Genomic DNA, 20,908 nt, shown 5'->3' on the forward strand with positions numbered 1-20,908 from the left:
TACTTAAAATGAAAAAAGGGGGTTGGGGACTTAGCTCAGTGGTAGAGCGCTTGCCTAGGAAGCGCAAGGCCCTGGGTTCAGTCCCCAGCTCAAAAAAAAAGAAAAAAATTGAAAAAAAAATGTATGTTTTTAAAAATTAACATATGGCAAATTAATAGGAGTAAGACTGTTTTAAATACACATATATGAATGAGTGTCCACAAAACATGAGACTTAAAACATCATATGTTCAAAGTCTGTTCAGCACCCTAAGCGATCTAGGAAAGGCCCTGGGACCTCTGGAACACAGTAGAGACAAGTTGTGGGAGGGTGTGAGGAGGAATTATAAGGTGAGGAAGGGATAACCTCAGATACAAATAAAAGTTGCTCCAATGTGGTCCCAGGAGATCACTCAGAGGATAAAGCATTTGCCATGAAAGTGTGAAGACCTGAGTTTGAATCCCCAGCACCTATGTAAAAACCCAACACACAGTGTCTGGTATCCCAGTGCTCCTACGGGAAAATAGGAGGTAGAGAATGGAGAACTCCTGGAAATTCAAAGTCCAGGGACCCTGGGGAGCACAGTGTAGAAAAGCAAGGAGGACCCTGTCTAAAAGATGAGAAGACAAGGATAATGATGTCATCCTTAGATGGCTGTAATGACAGCTGTGGCACATACACACCCACATCACTCTCAAACACACACACACACACACATATATACACATACACACACACATACACACATATACATACACATACACACATACACACACACATACACACGCACACACATACACACACACATACACACATACACACGCACACACACACACACACACATACACACACACATACACACACATACACACACATACACACACATACACACACATACACACACATACACACACACATACTCACACACACACACACACTCACACTCACACAACCAATATACTCCCACACACATACACACAAACACACCACACACATACACACACATACACACACACATACACACACAACACATACACACACACATACACACACACACACACACACACACACACACACACACACACACACACACACACACACGGCCCTCTTCCTGACATAGAAACTTGCTGACTTGCATCTCCTGAATAGATGTAAATTTCCTTTACAAATGATAGCTCTTCCGAGCTGCTCTCGTGCCTGTAGCTTCTCAGAGTAACAAGCTGGAAAACACCAAGGAAGTGCACAGGAGGTGTTCTAGTCAGCACCACTATTGTTATGATGGAATACCATGACCAAAAGCAAGTTTGAGCCAAGCAGTGGTGCCACATACCTTTAATCCCAGCACCGAGGAGGCAGAGGCACGTGGATCTCTGTGAGTTTGAGGCCAGCCTGGTTCTAGGACAGCCAAGGAAATCCTATCTTTGAGGGACTTGGGGGAGGGCAAGCTGGGGAGGAAGGAGTTTATTCAGCTTACACTTCCATACTGTAGTCCACCAGTCAAGGAAGTCAAGGCAAGAACTCACGCAGGCCTGACCTGAAGGCAGGAGCTGATGCAGAGGCCATGGAGGGGTGCTGCTTACTGGCTTGCTCATCATGGCTTGCTCAGCCTGCCTTCTGATTAAACCCAGCACCCCAAGCCCAAGGATAGCATCACCCACAATGGACTAGGTCCTCCCTCCCTTATCAGTCACTAAGAAAATGCCTTAGAGTCAGGGATGTAGTGCACACCTTTAATCCCAGCACTAGGGAGGCAGAGGCAGGCAGATCTCTTGAGTTCGAGGTCAGCCTTGGTCTACAGACTGAGTGCCAGGATAGCCAGGGCTACACAGAGAAACGAGAGAGAGAGGGAGGGAGGGGGGAGAGAGAGGAGAGAGAGAGAGAGAGAGAGAGAGAGGAGAGGGAAAGGAAGAGGAGGAAGGAAGGGAAAGAAGGACGGAAAGGAGGAAGAAAGAGAAAGAAAGCAAGACAGCGGCCTACAGCTGGATCTCAGGGACACACTTCCTCAATTGGGGCTCCCTCCTTACCCTAGCTTCCGTCAAGTTGACATAAAAATAGCCAACACATTGTGGCACGTCCTGATCCGTGATTTAGTGGTTTGGGGGTTGTGTGCCCTGAGCCCCAAAACAAACAAACAAGAAGGTATTTAATACATGAGGGAAAAACTTGCGAAGCTGCTGGGTGTGAGACGAGCTGGAGCTCCTGAGTTTCCAATGAACCCAGAGGATCCAGAGGTCACAGGGAAGCAACCCCCTCCAGGGCCAAAGATATCTCGCCTGCTGTGTGCTCGTGTCCGTGACCGTGTGTTCAAGTAAACACTCAGAGGGAAAGGCAAGCCTGCATTCTCTCTGTGAGCCCACCCTACGTCAGCACTTCACTTCTGAAGCCAGACAGTAGGGTTCTTACTGTTGTTCTTGTTTGTCGGTTTTTTGTTTTCCCACACACACAAAACAATCCTGTGTGGGAGTGCACACCAACAGGGTGTAAAAGTTTTCATTCAGCAGACAGCATCTGCCTGGAGACAGCATCAGATCCCACAAAATAAGGGCTTGGTCCGCAGGACCATCCCAGGTCTTGGTCTAGCTCTCCCCACCCTGGTGAAGATCAGCTGTAAATCTGATGCACTGTCAGGTTCGGTCACGATGGCAAGAGGGGCAGGTTAGAGCATCTGCTGTTCTTCCAGAGGACCAGAGCTGGATTCCCAGCACCCCTGTGAGGCAGCTCATAAATGCCTACAACTCTGGCAACTTGTGACAGCAAGTTACTCACATAAAATAAATAAATCTTTTATTATATATAAGTACACTGTAACTGTCTTCAGACACACCAGAAGTGGACATCAGATCCCATTATAGGTGGTTGTGAGCCATCATGTGGTATCTGGGATTTGAACTCAGGTCCTCTGGAAGAGCAGTCAGTGCTCTTAACCACTGAGTCATCTCTCCAGCCCGATAAATCTTTTTAAAAAAGATAAAATGAAAACTTTTATTTAATTGATCTTGTATAGTTTGTTCAAATTAACAATAGGAGGCCACTGGAGAAAGGGCTGAGAGATCAAGAGCACTTGCTGCTCTTGCAGAGGCCCTAGTTGCATTCCTAGCACCCATGTAGGGTGGCTCCTAAGCACCGGTGCTCCAGCTCCAGGAGATGTGACACTATCCTTTTGACTTCCAAGGGCACCTGTCTGCACATGCATTCACACAAATGCACATGAATAGAAATAAGACAAATACTTAAGAATGGTAGCAACAGTAGAATTATCCTGTAAGTTCTTTCACACACTCTAGTATGCTTATGTGTAAGGAAAACAGATGGCGACAGTGATACAGTGTGTGGGAGGAGGCACCACACTTGTTTGCTCTTGCAGTGCACTGGCCCTGCCTGTGAAGTGCTATAGCTTTATTTGAAAGTGAGCTTGAGGTCTGCGCACAGTATCACACGCCTTTAATCCCAGCACTCAGGAGGCATAGGAAGGCAGATCTCTGTGAGTTCAAAGCCAGCCAGAACTACATAGTAAGACTCAAAAAACAAAAACAAAAAACAAAACCACAAACAAACAAAAAACAAAACCAAACATCATAATGCTATTTAATACATTATTAAATATTGTGGTTATTGCGTCCAAGTTTCAGTCAACTGAAACTTAGAAAAGTTACACAAGAGGCTCACACATTTCACATCCCGGTGCTGGAGAGACGGCTCACTGGCTACCAGCACTTTTTGCTCTTACAGAAGATCAGAGTTTATTTATTAGCTCCCAGCACCCACCTCAGGCTGCTCACAACCCACATGGAACTCCAGCTCCAATGGGTTCAGCACCCTCTTCTGACCTCTTTGGGTACTGCACTTATGTGCATAAACACACACACACACACACACACACACACACACACACTCTTTTTTTTTTTTTAAAGATTTATTTCTTATATATTAGTACACTGTAGCTGTCTTCAGACACACCAGAAGAGGGCATCAGATCTCATTACAGATGGTTGTGAGCCACCATGTGGTTGCTGGGATTTGAACTCAGGACCTCTGGATGAGCAGTCAGTGCTCTTAACCACTAAGCCATCTCTCCAGCCCACACACACACTCTTAAATCATTAGATAAATTTAAATTCTAACTCCGATAAGCACATCCACCTCAATAGCTTTGGTCCGTTCAATCTTACAGTCCTTCCTCCCCAGCTTAGCCTCCTAGAAATCCATTCCTCCATATATGCCTCAAGCTTCTGGCATTGTGAGTTGCCGAATCCCGCCTGTATTCCTTATTTCTTTAAAAGTCAAGGCCTATATTCAGCCCCTTCTCTCCCATGGTGTGTTAGAGTCTAACTCCATGTTATGACAGGAGGGACAAGAAGGAAGATGATGTCATACACAGATGGCTTTTGAGGACAACAGCACCTAGGGTTTGTTTTTGTTGTTGTTTTTGTTTTGTTTTTTGAGACAAGGTCTCTCTGTGTAGCCCTTGCCTACAAGTTGATTTTGAATTCACTGTGAATCTGAGATGATCTTGAACTTTTGCTCTTCCTGCCCTCACCTCCCAAGTGCTTGAATGACTGACTGATGTCACTGTCACTACACCTGGTCTGTGCCATGCTGGGGCAAACCCAGGGCTCCATACGTGCTAGGCAAGTGCTCTACCAACAGAAACACATGTCTAGCAACAGACTTCTTCCAAGGTGCCTGCCTGCGATCTTTGTACAGATCCCCAAAGCAAAGATTTTAAACTCCACAGACAACAGGGTGGAGCTGTTTACATTGCCACGGGAGCTTGAATCCGGGGTCCTGTCAGATGTATTCCCAGCTGTTTTCTGTGTATCTCTGAGCCCTGCGTTTCACAGAACACAAGAAGGCCATGGCATCAATTTGTGCTGTAAATCTGCCATCTGTCTGATAAAGCGTTGTTGTTGTTGTTGTTGTTGTTGTTGTTACGATGGCTTTTTAGCTACAAGAGAGGCTATTTTAAGATACTCATATAACCTCCGTGGTCCTCTGACTCTACCTTGGTCCAGCAATTAGACTCCTGAGTTGGGAGTGTTCTCCTTGGAAACATTGATGAGAGCTGTCTGGCTCACCCTGCAGACCCCAGAATTCTCAGTTCCACCACAGCACGGCTAATTGGATGAGATCTGAGGAGGCACCGTATGAAAGGAAAGGCTTATGTCTCCTCTTGGTGTCAGAGGTCTCTGTCCATGGCCTGAAGCAAAGCATCAGGGTAGGAAATGCTTGGGGGGGGGGGCAACTGTGTGCTTGATGGAAACCAAGAAGCAGAGAAAGGAAGGAGAAGGGGACCAAACACCTTTCCAGTTCACGCCTGGGCGAGTCCTTCCTCTAGCTAAACCCTACCTCAGTAAATCCAGCAAGGGGTTAATCTATTATTTAGTTCAGAAGCCTCAGGATCCAGAGAGTTTCACCAAAGCCCACCAGTAGGACACCAAACCTCTAACATGAGCCTCTAGGGCAGTGTTTCTCAACCGTGGGTCTCGACCTCTTTGGAGTGGAACAACTTCTCACAGGGGTCACATATCAGATGTCCTGTGTATCCGATATTTGCTTTATGACTCAAACAGTAGCAAAATTACAGTTAAGAAGTAGTAATGAAAATAATTTTATGGTTGGTGTCACCACAACATGAGGAACCGTATTAAAGGGTCACAGCGTTAGGAAGGTTGGGAACTGCTCAGGGGGGGTTGTGAGGGGGCCACTTCATGTGACCTTCCAAAGCACTTCCCTGCGGGCAGCTGTTAGCTAAGAACCAGGCCAAGCCTCTTCCTGTGGGTGCTTAGTAACAATGAGCTCAGACTACAGATTAAGAGTCCCTAATTCAAAACTCAGAAATCCGGTTGGGGATTTAGCTCAGTGGTAGAGCGCTTGCCTAGTCAAGCTCAAGGCCCTGGGTTTGGTCCCCAGCTCTGAAAAAAGAAAAAGAAAAAAAAAAAACTCAGAAATCCAAAACACTCCCAAATCTGAAATTTTTGGAGCTGGACATGGTGGTGCATGCCCGGAGTTCCAGCTATTTCATAAATTCTGAAGCAGGAGGATTGCTTTTAGCTCAGGAGCTCTAAGCCTCAGTGAGTAACACTTCAAGAACCTATCTGTTGATATGCTTGGTCCAGGGAATGGCACTATTAGGAGGTGTGACCTTGTTGGAGTAGATGTAGCCTTATTGAAGGAAGTGTGTCATTGTGGGCTTGGGCTTTAAGACCCTTGTCCTGGCTCCCTGGGAGTCAGTCTTCTGTTTGTCTTTGAAAGCTGAACTCTCAGCTTCTGCACCATGCCTGCCTGGGTGCTACCATGCTCCCACCTTGATGACAATGGACTATAAGAGTTGCCTTGGTCATGGTGTCTCTTCACAGCAGTAAAACCTTAACTAAAACACTATCTAAAATAATACAAAGACACACAAATGCTGGACATGTTTTAAATGCTGGCATGACGCCATATGTGGACAGTGCCATCCCTGACCTCATTGGTAGGCCAAATACAGGTGCACAGAAGTATCACAATACTTACAGGTGGGGTTGGGATTTAGCTCAGTGGTAGAGCGCTTGCCTAGGAAGCGCAAGGCCCTGGGTTCGGTCCCCAGCTCCGGAAAAAAAAAAAAGAAAAAAGAAACAATACTTACAGGTGATGTGAATAAGGTGTGTCTCTGACTTGGGCCTCATTCCCAAGGTAGCTTATCATGTAATTGCAAATATCCCCAAATCTTGATTGCTTCTTATCGCAAGCATTTTGGCTAAGGGATACTTGGCCTGAACCCTCCAATCTAACCAGCTTGGATCGCCACTTAGAGTTTCTAGTTACTGAAGCCAGTTCTAGATCCAAATACCTTATGGGTCAAAAGTCAAGAGATTTTCTTTAGTTTTTGCACTCATGTTCTTTAAAAAAAAAAAAAAAAGCAAACTACTGGAGCTGGAGAGATGGCTTAAGATGGTCAAGAGCACTGACCGTTCTTCAGAGGTTCTGAGTTCAATTCCCAGCAACCACATGGTGGCTCACAACCATCTGTAATGAGATCTGATGCCCTCTTCTGGAGTGTCTGAAGACAGTGACGGTGTGCTTATATATAATAAATAAATAAATTTTAGGGGAAAAAAAAAGCAAGCTGCCTTCCATTCTCATCTATGCTCACATCACACCAGTAAACACTAGAGTGTTTACTGTGACGCCCAAGATGTGCAGCTTTCTGCCTGTGGGCAAGCCAGCCGTGCCTCTGCGTGACCAGAAGCTGGGTATCTTCTGATTTGACTCAATTCTGACACAATCAATGTAGAGACTATTTTATCAGACCTCATGGATTAGGTCAGATTCAGTCCCTCAAGACTTCAGACCCAGTGGCAAGGCTGGGTCTCTGGGGATTATTCCCCCACCCCTTTCTTTGAGACAGGGTCTCACATAGGACCAGGTGGCCTCAAACTCTTTATGTAGCTGAAAATGCTCTTGACCAGTTGCTAAGAGTATACGTACATGTAGTTTTGTGCAAGGGTGGGGATCCAACTCTGGACTTAGCGCATGCTAGGCAAGCACTCTGTCAGCTGAGCCACACCCTGGCCTGCAGAATTTCTGCCCAACTAGAAACGGACTAGGGTTTCCATGATCCCTCCTGAGATCCGGCCACTTTGCTACAGTGTTCACACAACACAGGGGAACACCACACTTCTGTTTCCTGGTTTGTTTCAGAGGTCGTTTTAAAGGATAAAAACAGTCAGCCAAAGGGACACATAGGCTGAGGTCAGGAAGGGTCCGGAGCCAGGAACTCCTGGGTCTCTGCGGCATGAGAGAGTCAGCTCCTAGCATGTGAAAGAACTCAGGTCTTCCTGCAAGCCCCAAAACTTCAAACCAAGCCAGTTTCTAAGGCTCATCATATCTTGCCCTCTGGAGTTTATGTGAGGACTTGACTGCACAGACACAAACTAGTCCTTTTCCTCCGCCATGTTTTTCAGTATGTCAAGAGCAACCAGGAATTGTCAGAGAAACTCGCTAGCTTGCAGCAAGAAAAGGAAGCTCTATGGCATGAACACGGGCAGTTTTTGGAGCAACTGGGCGATCACGTGAGGTAAACAAAGCAGGTTCCCTGTGGAGAGACAGGGTACAGAGGACTGATCTGCGAGCAGCCCCCAGAGCAATCACACAGCTGGGGCCATCAGTGTGATTCCCCAGTTCCATCTACACACTGTTCCAAGGAAGGTGTGGGGCCCAATTCCTTCCCAAGAAGAGGGATTTAACTATTCATGGAACTCTGTTTGTATGTATCTTGCTCTCCCCAAGTATACCCTCTCACTGTCTTCAAGGGTTTTCAGTAGTTACTATTTATTTTTAATTTATGTGAGTGTGAGCCTGCATGCATTTACATGTGCATGCAGGAGTCCTTGGACACCATAAGAGGGCATCAGAACCCCTAGAACAGGGGTTACATACAGGTGGTTGTAAGCCACCATGTGGGTACCAGGTACTGAAATGGTGCCCCCTGGAAGAGCAACGAGCATGCCTAAGCCTTGAGCTGTCTCTCCAGGCTGTCTCTTACTTCCTTTCGTCAGCCTAGACAGTATGGACACCAGACATCATACTGGGAGATCCAGGGAGATCCAGGGAGCACAAAAGTCCTAACTGATCACTGACTGCAGTGTTACCTGCCTCAATAGCAGAGCCTTCCAGGGACCTCCCTGAGGCCAGGACCAAGTTGCATTCTCATTGCCATCCACAAACAGTGCCAACATGCTGGTACCAACCTGCTACAGAATTCTGCATGCCCCTTGGGGTGGTTGGGAAACCACATTATTTTACTCAGTGTAATTTCATGCCTTGACCAGCAGTTGGCGCCAAGGAGCACATAGCGCGAAAGTGCTGTCTGAAAAGCTTAGGCTGGCCAGTCATCCCACCCCAGGCCTGATTCCCTTTGGAATGGCTCCAGGGTCCATGATTGAACAGCACTATGCCTCGTTAGTGCCCTGGCAAACGTCCAGAAGCATCCCGCCACTGCTGCTACCATGATGGAGAAGCTGCTGTTTCTCCATGTCTCCTCTGAAGGGGGAAAGGATCTTGATGAAAATTTCCTCCCACATCCTTGCTTTTGACATTTGTAGAATACATGTCCAAAAGACTAATACACAATTCAATGCATTTTGACAAACGTGTATATACATGTAACTCCCACCTCAATCAAGATGCAGAGCACATCCCACTGCTAGCGTCTCTCCTGCCCGTGTGTAGTCCGTCTGCAGCTGTGTCCCCTGTGTCTTCCTCAGGCAAGCACTGCCGTGCCGTCAGCAGTCCCCAGAATTTCTAAGTGGACTCACTCTGCATGCTCTTCTTTTCATGCCTCACTTGAGCAACAGCTCAACACATTCCGTTAGTTACATGTGTACTTACCGCCAGGTCTTTCCACTGGTGCGTGTGTGTGCGCACATGTGTGTGTGTGTGTGTGTGTGTGTGTGTGTGTGTGTGTGATGGCTATGAAGCTGTGTGTGTGTGTGTGTGTGATGGCTGTGAAGCTGTGTGTGTGTGTGTGTGTGAGTGTGTGTGTGATGGCTGTGAAGCTGTGTGTGTGTGTGTGTGTGTGTGTGAGTGTGTGTGTGATGGCTGTGAAACTGTGTGTGTGTGTGTGTGAGATGGCTGTGAAGCTGTGTGTGTGTGTGTGTGTGTGTGTGAGATGGCTGTGAAGCTGTGTGTGTGTGTGTGATGGCTGTGAAGCTGTGTGTGTGTGTGTGAGATGGCTGTGAAGCTGTGTGTGTGTGTGTGAGATGGCTGTGATGCTGTGTGTGTGTGTGAGATGGCTGTGAAGCTGTGTGTGTGTGTGAGTGTGTGTGTGATGGCTGTGAAGCTGTGTGTGTGTGTGTGTGTGTGTGTGTGTGTGTGTGTGTGTGTGTGTGGATGGCTGTGAAGCTGTGTGTGTGTGTGCGTGTGTGTGTGAGATGGCTGTGGCTGTGTGTGTGTGTGTGTGTGATGGCTGTGGCTGTGTGTGTGTGTGTGCGTGTGTGTGTGTGCAATGGCTGTGAAGCTGTGTGTGTGTGTGTGTGTGTGATGGCTGTGTGGCTGTGTGTGTGTGTGTGGTGTGTGTGTGATGGCTGTGAAGCTGTGTGTGTGTGTGTGTGTGTGTGTGATGGCTGTGAAACTGTGTGTGTGTGTGTGATGGCTGTGAAGCTGTGTGTGTGTGTGTGTGTGTGTGTGTGTGAGATGGCTGTGAAGCTGTGTGTGTGTGTGTGAGATGGCTGTGAAGCTGTGTGTGTGTGTGTGTGTGTGTGATGGCTGTGAAGCTGTGTGTGTGTGTGTGTGTGTGTGATGGCTGTGGAAGCTGTGTGTGTGTGTGTGTGTGTGTGGAGATGGCTGTGAAGCTGTGTGTGTGTGTGTGTGTGTGAGATGGCTGTGAAGCTGTGTGTGTGTGTGTGGATGGCTGTGAAGCTGTGTGTGTGTGTGTGTGAGAGAGATGGCTGAAGCTGTGTGTGTGTGTGTGTGTGGGATGGCTGTGGGCTGTGTGTGTGTGTGTGAGATGGCTGTGAAGCTGTGTGTGTGTGTGTGTGAAGCTGTGTGCTTTGAAGCTGTGTGTGTGTGTGTGTGTGTGTGTGTGTGTGGCTGTGTGTGCTGTGTGTGTGTGTGTGAGTGTGTGTGTGAGCTGTGAAGCTGTGTGTGTGTGTGTGTGTGTGTGATGGCTGTGTGAGTGTGTGTGTGTGTGTGAGTGTGTGCTGTGAAACTGTGTGTGTGTGTGATGGCTGTGAAGCTGTGTGTGTGTGTGTGTGTGTGTGATGGCTGTGAAGCTGTGTGAGTGTGTGTGTGTGCGTATGTGTGCAATGGCTGTGAAGCTGAATAATTTTCCACATTTTTTATGCATGACCTTTAGGAAAGTGACTTCAATCCCAGCAGCACGTGCGTGGGTCCCTACATACATGAATATAATCACAATCTATGAAAACCAACCAGTGTTTCCCAAAGCATCCGATACAGTTCTTTTTTTTTTTCTTTTTTTTTTTTTTTTCGGAGCTGGGGACCCCGAACCCAGGGCCTTGTGCTTCCTAGGCAAGCGCTCTACCATTGAGCCAAATCCCCAACCCCCACGATACAGTTCTAACATGTATCCAGGGCTGAAGAACACAGATCTATGAAGGGCGATGGAAGGAAATGTCAAAGCACAAGGTTCATTTTTGTTTCTGGCTCCCTGACCCCAGTCCTGAACTTTACAGATAAATCTTGTATTTACATGTGTCCCAACTGCTTTTCCAGAGGAACAATTTCCTCACCTTCTTGAAGCCCAATTAATAAGTGATCTGGGGGTTGGGGATTTAGCTCAGTGGTAGAGCGCTTGCCTAGGAAGCGCAAGGCCCTGGGTTCGGTCCCCAGCTCCAAAAAAAAAAAGAACCAAAAAAAAAATAAAATAAAATAAGGGATCTGGTTTTGCTTAGACACAAGCTGAAAGTTTCCCCCTAAGTGTTGTGCTACCTCATGAGGCTGGTGGTTAACACAGTCAGCAGGACAGGAAAGCCGCACGTCCTTTGGGCAAGCAGACCTAGAACCTCAGAGCACACCAGTATCTAAGCCAGCCAGGCAGACAGCAGTAGCCAGGGAAGCCTCCTGGTTCTCCCTGGCTGTTTGGCATCGTGTGTGCATGAACCCACACACAGATACACATGTGCACACTAGACAGAAAACATGACAATACTAAACATATTGGGAGTCAGCTGTTTCCCAAGTTTCTCTATACTTTATTCCTTTCCTTTCAAAATAAAACAAGTTTTTGGTTAATCTAAGTGGCAAGGTAGCAGCTGTTTGGTTGGGAAGCTCAAGATTTGGGACTTTAACTCATTCATTCATTCATTCATTCGTTCGTTCGTTCGTTCACCCATTCAATGTGTATTGAGTTTTGTTTGCATGTATGTTAGTACACCACATGCATGTCTGTGTCCTTGGAGGTCTGAAGAGGGCCTGGGATCCCCTGGGACTGGAGTTATAGATGGTTATGAGCTGTCCCTGTGGGTGCTGGGAATTGAACCTATGTTCTCTGCAAGAGCATTCAGTGCCCTTAACTGCTGGGCCAACTCTCCAGCCCAAGATTGGGTATCAATAGCCAGGACAATAGGATTTCTGAAAGTATGTGCTGTGTGTCAGATGATGTCAGACCATCACTGCGTGTGATGTCACGGACCTGTGCCGTTAGCTACAGATTAATAGAGGCAGCAGAGCAGACCTTCAAGGTCAGCTTCAGATATGTAGCCAAGTTCAAGGCTACCCTGGGCTACATGAGCACAACATTTTAGAAAAAAAAAATCATGATTTAACTGGCTGTGGTGGCCCACACCTATAATCTCAGCACTCAGGAAGTGGAGGCAGAAGAGTCAGGAGTTCAAAGCCAGCCTGGGCCACATTGTGAGAAAATTGTCTGGAAATCAAAAATCCATCACTGTCAACACCTGGGGGACCTAGAGGAGGATAGGAAGGTTGTATGTACTGTGAGATGCCCCATCTCTCATGCTCCTCAGGATGCTGATACCGGGGAATGGTTTCCACCACTCATCCCCAGCACAACAGAAAAGGAGATTGTTATGGGAGGGAATCATCATCTTAGGAACTGAAAGCAGTTTATAGAAGTGTGTGTTTAGGGCTGAACAGATGGCTCAGTGGTTAAGAGTCACCCTCTGCTCTTCCAGAGGTCCTGAGTTGAATTCCCAGCAACCACATGGTGGCTCACAACCATCTGTAATGGGATCTGATGCCCTCTTCTGGTGTGTCTAAAGACAGATACAGTGTACTACACATATACATAAAATAAATCTTTTTTAAAAAGATTTTTTAAAAAAAGAAGTGTGTACTTCACTCTATGTAGTAGGTATCATGGATAGAAATAGGTCTGTGGCAAGTTTATGAATGTAGTGTCTATAGTGAGTACCATTAGTTAGGGGACTTATGAAAACCTGAATATAAATGGCTTCAGAGGCCAGGATGCAGCTCAGTCAGTAGTTACATGAGGACCCGAGTTCAGGTCCCCAGAATCTATGTAATAAGCCTATCTATAACTGAGGGAGATGCAGAAGACAGACAGCCCCTGGAGTTCACTGACCAGTCAACTCTGTCAGATGGGTGAGCTCCAGGTTCAAGGTCAAAATACAAGGTGGAGAACAACCCTCAGACATTGACCTTTGTCCTCCATACTTACCCGCACATTTATGCATACCTGCACATACTCATGGAAACGTGCACATGCGCGCGCACACACACACACACACACACACACACACACACACACACACACACACTCACAAAGCTGGAGATAAAAAGCTGGACATGGTGACACATACCTGTTGTAACCTCAGCCCTGGGATCACAAATTTAAGGCTAGCTTGGGCCACATAGTGAGTCCCAGCCAGTCTAAGCTCTATGGTGAGTCTCTGCCTCAAAGAAGTAACAGAGAGGCATGCGGTGTGTGCAGGGTTCTCTCTTATCTGACAATGCAGACATAAGCAGTCCATGACCAACATGGAGGTTCCCTGCGTCAGAAGCTGGGGCTTCCATTGTCCTGCTGCTGCTCCAGCAGCTTGTGGTCTTTTGTTGTTTTGGTTGATCGGTTTTAGTTTTTTGTTTGGCTTGGTTTGGTTTTGTTTGTTTTTTGGCAGGGTTTCTCTGTGTAGGCCTGGAACTCACCCTATACTTGAACTCAGAGATCTGTCTGCCTCTGGTATGCCACAGCCACCTGGCTTTGCATCTCGTGACTTTAACATGTGGAACTTCTCCACATTGCTGAAGACAGTTCACTACAATCCACCTTTTCAGTGAGTAAGCAGGGAGAGGGGCAGGCTCACGGCGGCTTCTTTTAAGGCACACTTCCTCCTTACATTCTGTTAGCCCAACTGTACATGGGTTTATGTAGACACAAGGAAAGCTAGAGAAATCTAGCTATAAGGAAAAATAATTTCATTATTTTATAAGACAGCCCTTCCTCAGCCAAATCTCATGGACTCTGTAATGGTAAAATAAAATTGAGGGCCAGCCAGTAGGCTCGGCTGGAAAAGGAAGGCACGTGTCATAAAGCCTGATGTTCTGAGTTCGGTCCCTGGAACCCACACATGGTGAAAGGAGAGAATCAACTCTTACACGTCGTCCTCTGACCACCACATATACGTTACAGAAAAATAATAAAAACTTTTAGAGATATCATCTAGTAAGTCTCGAGTTAAACATTCGGAAGAGGTGTTAAGCAGTATCTGGTTCTATCTGGACCTTCAAGGTCTACACAAGGCAGGAGTAACCTGAAGGAGAAGCGGGACGCTCAGGGAGCACATAGTGGCCATGGATTCCTTTCAAGAAAGATATATTCCAGTACAATCTATAAGCAGGGTGCCCAGACTGCCTTGAGGGAATCAGAACGGAGGCCAGAACCAGAAGCACTGAGACCTCATACCAGCCGATTTGGAGGAATCCAAATTCCTCCGTCCCTCCCTCCCTCCCTCCACCCTCTCTCTCCCTCCCTCCCTCCCTCAATCCCTCCCTTTTGACCCATTTTCCCTCTTCCCTGATACACTCAATAAAATTAAAAGTAAATCTATGAAAGAAAAACTTTTAAAATGCAAAGAGTATAGGCTGTGTATGGTGGCACATGCCTTCAGGCTCAACACTGAGGAAGGAGGCAGAGGCAGGTGGATTCCTGTGAGTTCAAGGCCAATCTGGCCTATATAGAAAGTTTCAGGTCAACCAAGGCTATATGGTGAGACCCTGTCTCAAAACAGAACACTACAGTGTAGACAGGAGCTAGAAAAACCTAATTTTCCTCAGTGGGGCAGGATTCAGAATTCCTACATCAGGAATCCAAAGCCCAGGAGTTTCCTAAATTAAACTCAGACACTGGAGAGTCATCAGTTCCAACCAAGGTAAGCCAGAGGCTTGAGCTCCTGGGGCTGGCTGAAGAGAGGGGATTATTCTAGACTCATCCCTCACATAGGTGAGGAAGGTGCGAGGCGGGCCAGCATTCTCACTCAAGGTCCATAGGTCATATCCAAAGGAGATCAATAGGTCCTACCTGTATTCCAGCGTGCTTATCCTGAATTTTGATTTTACAGAAACTACAAAGAAAAACACCACTGCCACAAAGCCAAGCTTCAAAAGGTCAAGGACCGTCTGACTCTCGAGTTAGAGATACGGAATAAGAGGATTAAAGAACTTGAAGATGAAACTGGGAAACTGCAACAGAAAATTGAGATGGTGAGGGAAAAGCGCAGTAACCCCACTGGTGGTTGGCAGTTTGAGAACGGACACTCATCTTCTCGTTTGTCACTCATGGCTTCTCTCAACCCCAGCTTCTGTTTCTGCTTCCACCCTTCCGTGTGAGGAATTCTTTGTATTTTTAATGCATGTGTACGTATGTGCGCACATTGATGTATGTGTGCATGCTTGCTTGTATGAAGGTGCACATGGAGGTCAGGAGACAACTTCAGGGGTCATCCCCCACAGCACAGTGCGCCTGCTTCCTTTCTCTCACTGGGCTAGTGCTCACCGGAGAGATTTACCTGGCTGACCACAGGCACCCAAGGATGCCTGCCTCTTTACCACTTACTGCTGGCGTTACAATCCTCACAGCCATGCCCAGGATTTTTTTTTTTTTTTTTTTTTTTTTTTTTTTTTTTGGAGCTGAGGACTGAACCCAGGGCCTTGCGCTTTACCACTGAGCTAAATCCCCAACCCCCATGCCCTGGATTTTTAAGTGGGTTCTAGGGATCAAACTCGGGGCCTCGTGCTTACAAAGGAAGCACTGTACTAACTGAGTTCGCCCCAGCAGCTCGAATGTGAGGAAACTCTTAAGGACCTGCAAGACTTTTAGGATTGCAAACCCAAATAGGATATTGAAGATATTCCCGGTGGTGATTTATAATTGTCTCACCTTCAAGTGGAAAGATCAGTCCTGAAGCTGGAGTGATAGCTTAGGGGTTCAGAGTACTTGCAGCAGGGCTGGAGAGATGGCTCAGTGGTTAAGAGCACTGACTGTTCCTCCAGAGGTCCTGAGTTCAAATCCCAGCACCCACATGGTGGCTCACAACCATCTGTAATGGGATCCAATGCCCTCTTCTGGTGTGTCTGAAGATAGCTATAGTGGTGTACTCAGATACATAATAAAATAAAAGTGTTTTTTTAAAAAAGAGCACTTGCAGGTTTTACAGAAGACTCAGGTTTGGTTCCCAGAATTCTTGTGGTAGTTCATAACAATCCTTTATTCCAGTTCTAGGGGTTATGACACCTTCTTCTGGCTTTATTGGGTACCAGCGATGTATGTTGTATGTATTTCTCTCTCTCTCTCTCTCTCTCTCTCTCTCTCTCTCTCTCTCTCTCTCACACACACACACACACACACACTAAAAATAAACCTTTTGAAAAATAGTCTTTTGTGTGTATGTGTACATGAACTTGGTTAGACAGTGTCCCTCAAATTCATGTCCTTCCATAGAATATCAGATGCAACCTGGCAATTTGGAAATCCAGTCTTTGCAGGTGTGGTCAATTAAAACAAGGTTGTCCTGAATGCGAGTGGATTCTAAGTCTGATATAATAATGATAATAATAATATTATATTATATATTATTAATATAATAATAATATAAGTCCAGTATGCCTGCATCTTTGCACGAGGAGTGGCAGAGGCTGAGACTGGGACATCCCACGGGAAGGAGCACCCCATGAGGACAGAGGCGGAGAGGGAAGAATGTGTCTGTAAGCCAGAGAGCATGGAGGATGCCTGGCAATCATGGAACAGGAGGAGGCTTGGAATGGTGTTCCCGTGAGGCTTAGAATGTAGCCCAACACTAGAGCTCTTGCCTGACATGCACGAGGCCCTGGTTTGGCCTCCAGTACTGACAGAGAGACCTTCTCGGCCCCCAGAACTAACCCTGGCAGCATCTTAATTCCAGACTTCTAGCCTCCTAGGACTGTAATAAAATAAACTCCTGCCACACAAAGCCACTAGGTGTGTGGTGATTTGACTTGTCTAAGGTATGGTGAGGAGGCTAAGTTCTTATCTTTCTCCCTCTGCCTGAAAATGAATATAACTAGGCCAGCCAGATGGCCCAGTGGGTAAGGTACTAAGGCACTTGATGCCAAGCCTGCTGTTAGCCCTAAATTCAATCCCCCAGGACGCATAGGGTCCTCAGAAAGAACTGATTCCTTTAGCGTATACACATTGTGGTACACACCCACAATGTTGTTTAGAATGAATGGATAGATGAATGGATGAATGAAAAGAGAACACAGCCAGTCCTTAAGAGTCTGAGGCAAGAGTATCACCCTAGGATATATAACAAGTCTCTGTTCAAAACAACAAAATATCCACAAAGCATATGAAGATGTATCCAGGGAGAAGATTTCAGTGCAGAGCACAGAATTCTGTTGCACTTGCTGGTGCTTTAATACCTGCTGGAATTAAACACTGGGAAGGCGACTGTTTCTTCCTGGAGATTGAGTGCCGAGGCAGTTTTCATCGTGAATGTGTGCATTCCCTAAACAACACACACAGGAAGGCATCTAGTATAACTAAGGACGATGCCAAACATGTGCCAAGAGATCCGGGGGCCAGAGAGAGAGAAAGCACGAGTTACTGGGGTTACTGTTAAGACCTGGGCACAGGCTGAAGCTCTTACGTCTATACCTCCTTTTCCCTCTCCCTAGGAGAAAGTGTTCCAGGGCCAGATCATGACCCAAAATGACATCCTCCTCCTGGAAAAGAGGAAGCTTCTAGAACAAGTCACCAATCAAGAAGAACTGATTTGCAGCAACAAGTCCACAATATCTGCATTCCAGAGCAAGTAGGTGCAGTGGAGGGCCCCTGAGCTCCGGGGGAAGGGTCTCTCTACCCAGGGCATGGCTGGTTCCGGAGACTGGAGTGCTTTCGGCCACCTGTGAGTCATGTTCTGCTGTCTTCTGTTTTCAGCCACTGTGGCATCAAAGAGAGTGTCATGGAGGAAAAAGGAGTGTGGAGTTGTATGACAGCGATAAACGCTCACGCTTAGCATGCATGAGGCTCTGTGTTTGATCCCTGCACAGACAGGAAGGAAGAGAGGAAGGGAGGGAAACAGTTTCTAGCTATGCCTTCAATTTGTGCCATGTTTAGGACCTTTTTACTGGATAAAGAAAACCAGCAGTTGCAGGAGAACTGCCTCCGGCTAATGCAGCAAATTAGCCTCTTGGAGCAAATTATAAGAAGCATCCAGATCCGCAGAGAAGAGGTAAGATGTGCACTACGTATTGGGTCCCGACTAAGGTTTGGCTCGCTGGTTCACTCTGCCTTCACTTAGCTTTATCTTCTTGGAACCACACCCCGCTCTTGGCTTCATGGTCTGCAGTGGCAGAGTGGCTCCCTGGGCACATAGGGCAGCAGACCCCTGACTGATCTTGGTGTGCCCTGCTCATCACTGGGCCTACATTCATAACACTTCTATCCTGTGTAATCCAACATCATCCATGTATGCCTCCAAGCACCTTTCTAAATGTGCTACATCGCTGTTGCCTTTTTCCCTGCTCTAGATCAGTGACCTAGTAGTCAGGTCTCAGAGGGCAAGAACCGTAGCTCATCTGTGACCACATCTGAGGACTGGCCTAGCTCATACATGACTCTCTGTGGACAGGTATAGTTCATACTTGACCATCTCTGCAGACAGACTTTAGAGTGCTTTAAGAATGAATGGATGCTAAATGTTTTCTCAGATACGCCTCCTCCTGAACAAGCCTGTTTGCAGCGTTGTTCTAGCCCTGTTTGGAGAAAAAGAACAGCAGATCTGAGTGAGGCATGAGAAGGTTGAGAGAAGCCAGTTTAGTCTGCTAATGAGTCAAGGCTGAGGAGAGCAATTGAGTCAGAGAAAAACAAGCACGTTCCAAATTCAAACAGACAAGTAGCCAAGGAGGATTGCCGGGATAGTATGGGCTCGGTCAAGGTCCAGAGCCTGGCTGGTGAAGAGTGTGACTTCAGTAAGCAGAATCAGATGATAGATCCGGGGTAGAGGCTACTTCCTCCTTTCCCTGGTGTGATCGCCTGCACGACGTCCCTTCAGAAGATGCTCCCACAGATCTGGCTATTGTCTCTATGGCTAGAAGACCTGCATCTTGTTTATTCTCACAAAGGTGATCATTTCTAAGCTACATGAGGTGTTTCCTAGTCATCACCAGAACTGCAGCTTACGTGACCTGATTGCCAATAGTTTCTCTGTCTGCTTGAGTGAGTTCTTTCTCACTCAGTTCACTCATTCATCAACCGCTAACTCCAGGAACTAGGCCTGGTCCTGGAGCACCAAGAGAGTCCATGTCTTCACATATCTTCATTCCAGTTCGGAAAGGCAGACACAAGGATTACAAGTCATAAGACTATATGGAGGCTGGGCATGGGGGCTCGCACCTGTAATCCCAGAACAGAGGAGGCTAGAGCAGTAGGGTTAGGAGTTCAAGACTAACTTCTGCCACTTAAGGATTTCAAGGTCAGCCTGGGGTACATGGCTGTCTCAACAACAACAACTGAACAACATCCACAACAACCAAGAGGTCTAGACTGGTAAGGTAGCCCTTGCCTAAAGAAAGATCTGAGTTCAGTTCCTGGAACCCACATGGGGGAGGAAAAGAGCCAAGTCCTCTGACTTAAAAAAAAAAAAAAGCCATGTGATGGTGGTGCATGGCTTTAATCCCAGCACTCAGGAGGCAGGGAGGTGGATCTCTGAGTTCTAGGCCAGCCTGGTCTACAGAGTCCCTGGACAGTCAGGGCTACACAGGAAACCCTGCCTCGAACCTCCCCTCCCCAACCCCCACTGCAATAACAACAAAAAGAGGCTTTATTAGACAGCTGGGGACGATACTGGATGCTTGGGATCCCAGCGTGCGCTGAGCCTTTCTCAGGGCGAGCTTTTTCTTGTACATTTATTTATTTCATGCATGTGAGTACACTATCGATGTCTTCAGACACACCAGAAGAGGGCATCCGATTCCATTACAGATGGTTGTGAGTCACCATGTGGTTGCTGGGAATTGAACTCAGGACCTCTGGAAGAGCAGTCAGTACTCTTAACCATTGAGCCATCTCTCCAGCCCAGTGTGAGCTTTTAAGCACGAAAGCCATGTCCTCAGTTGACATACTTCAGTAAATAGGAACAGTTAGCCAGACTCAGAACAACTCAGAAGATAAAGGTAAGGTTAGTACATTCAGAGACTTCCACGGAACTATGAACATTGATGGATTAGGCCTTTGTTTCTGTTTAGACAGGTGGTGCTGTCTACATGCTGAGTTTTATGGCCTGAATGTTACCTCTGTCATGGAGTCAGTTGTGCTGAGGTATGGGGTTCTGTTATAACACTAGAAGGGAATCAACAACAGACCAAAGAGCAGATATCATCAAAGCCCATTTGGTGAACCATTGAGCTTGTTAGGGTTATTTATAGGAGCATGATTGAGGGTTACTTCCAGGAGAAGAAATGACTCAGATATCTGTGTCACCAAAAGCCATCCCACCAAGGGTAACAACTTATGAAAAGTGGAAACCTGAAGCACACCATACAACCTGCAAACAGCTCAAAAAGTTGGAGAGTCCCCTTCCAGGCAGCTCAGCTGCTCTGATTGTTTCTCTTATCAGTCCTTACTAGTGTATCATCTTGGAGACTAAGGAGACTAGTGAATCTGATCAGTTTCAGGAACTTCCTGAAGCTTTTGAGTTGTTTAAATCCTAAATTTAAAGTACTTCCCCGCAGGATGGCACATTTCTCCTCCCTTTAGAACATCTTGAATTTTAAGGAGCATCCATCTACGATGTAATGCTTTATCTCTTATACAAAAATAATATATAAGGAATTGGAGAGATGGCTCAGCAGTTAAGAGCACTGGCTGTTCTTCTGGAGGACTTGTTTTCATTCCCAGCACCCACATGGCAGCTCACACCTGTCTATCACTCAACTTCTAGAGGATATGACAAAGTGCCAGTGCACATAAAAT

General features: G+C 46.7%; 1 protein-coding gene across 8 annotated transcripts in view; it reads left to right on the forward strand.

The window, feature by feature from the left end:
• The window catches only part of Ccdc30 (coiled-coil domain containing 30), a 76,011-nt gene that overhangs the window by 51,384 nt on the left and 3,719 nt on the right, over nucleotides 1-20,908 (forward strand). For all 8 annotated transcript variants that reach the window (XM_032899144.1, XM_032899140.1, XM_032899143.1 and 5 more), the window contains 4 exons: nucleotides 7,923-8,035; nucleotides 15,018-15,159; nucleotides 17,611-17,747; nucleotides 18,053-18,167. In XM_032899144.1, the coding sequence (XP_032755035.1) occupies nucleotides 7,923-8,035; nucleotides 15,018-15,159; nucleotides 17,611-17,747; nucleotides 18,053-18,167 (507 nt within the window). The remainder of the gene's footprint in view (nucleotides 1-7,922; nucleotides 8,036-15,017; nucleotides 15,160-17,610; nucleotides 17,748-18,052; nucleotides 18,168-20,908) is intronic.

The sequence above is a fragment of the Rattus rattus genome, chromosome 1, assembly GCF_011064425.1.
Source record: "Rattus rattus isolate New Zealand chromosome 1, Rrattus_CSIRO_v1, whole genome shotgun sequence".
Lineage (NCBI taxonomy): Eukaryota > Metazoa > Chordata > Mammalia > Rodentia > Muridae > Rattus > Rattus rattus.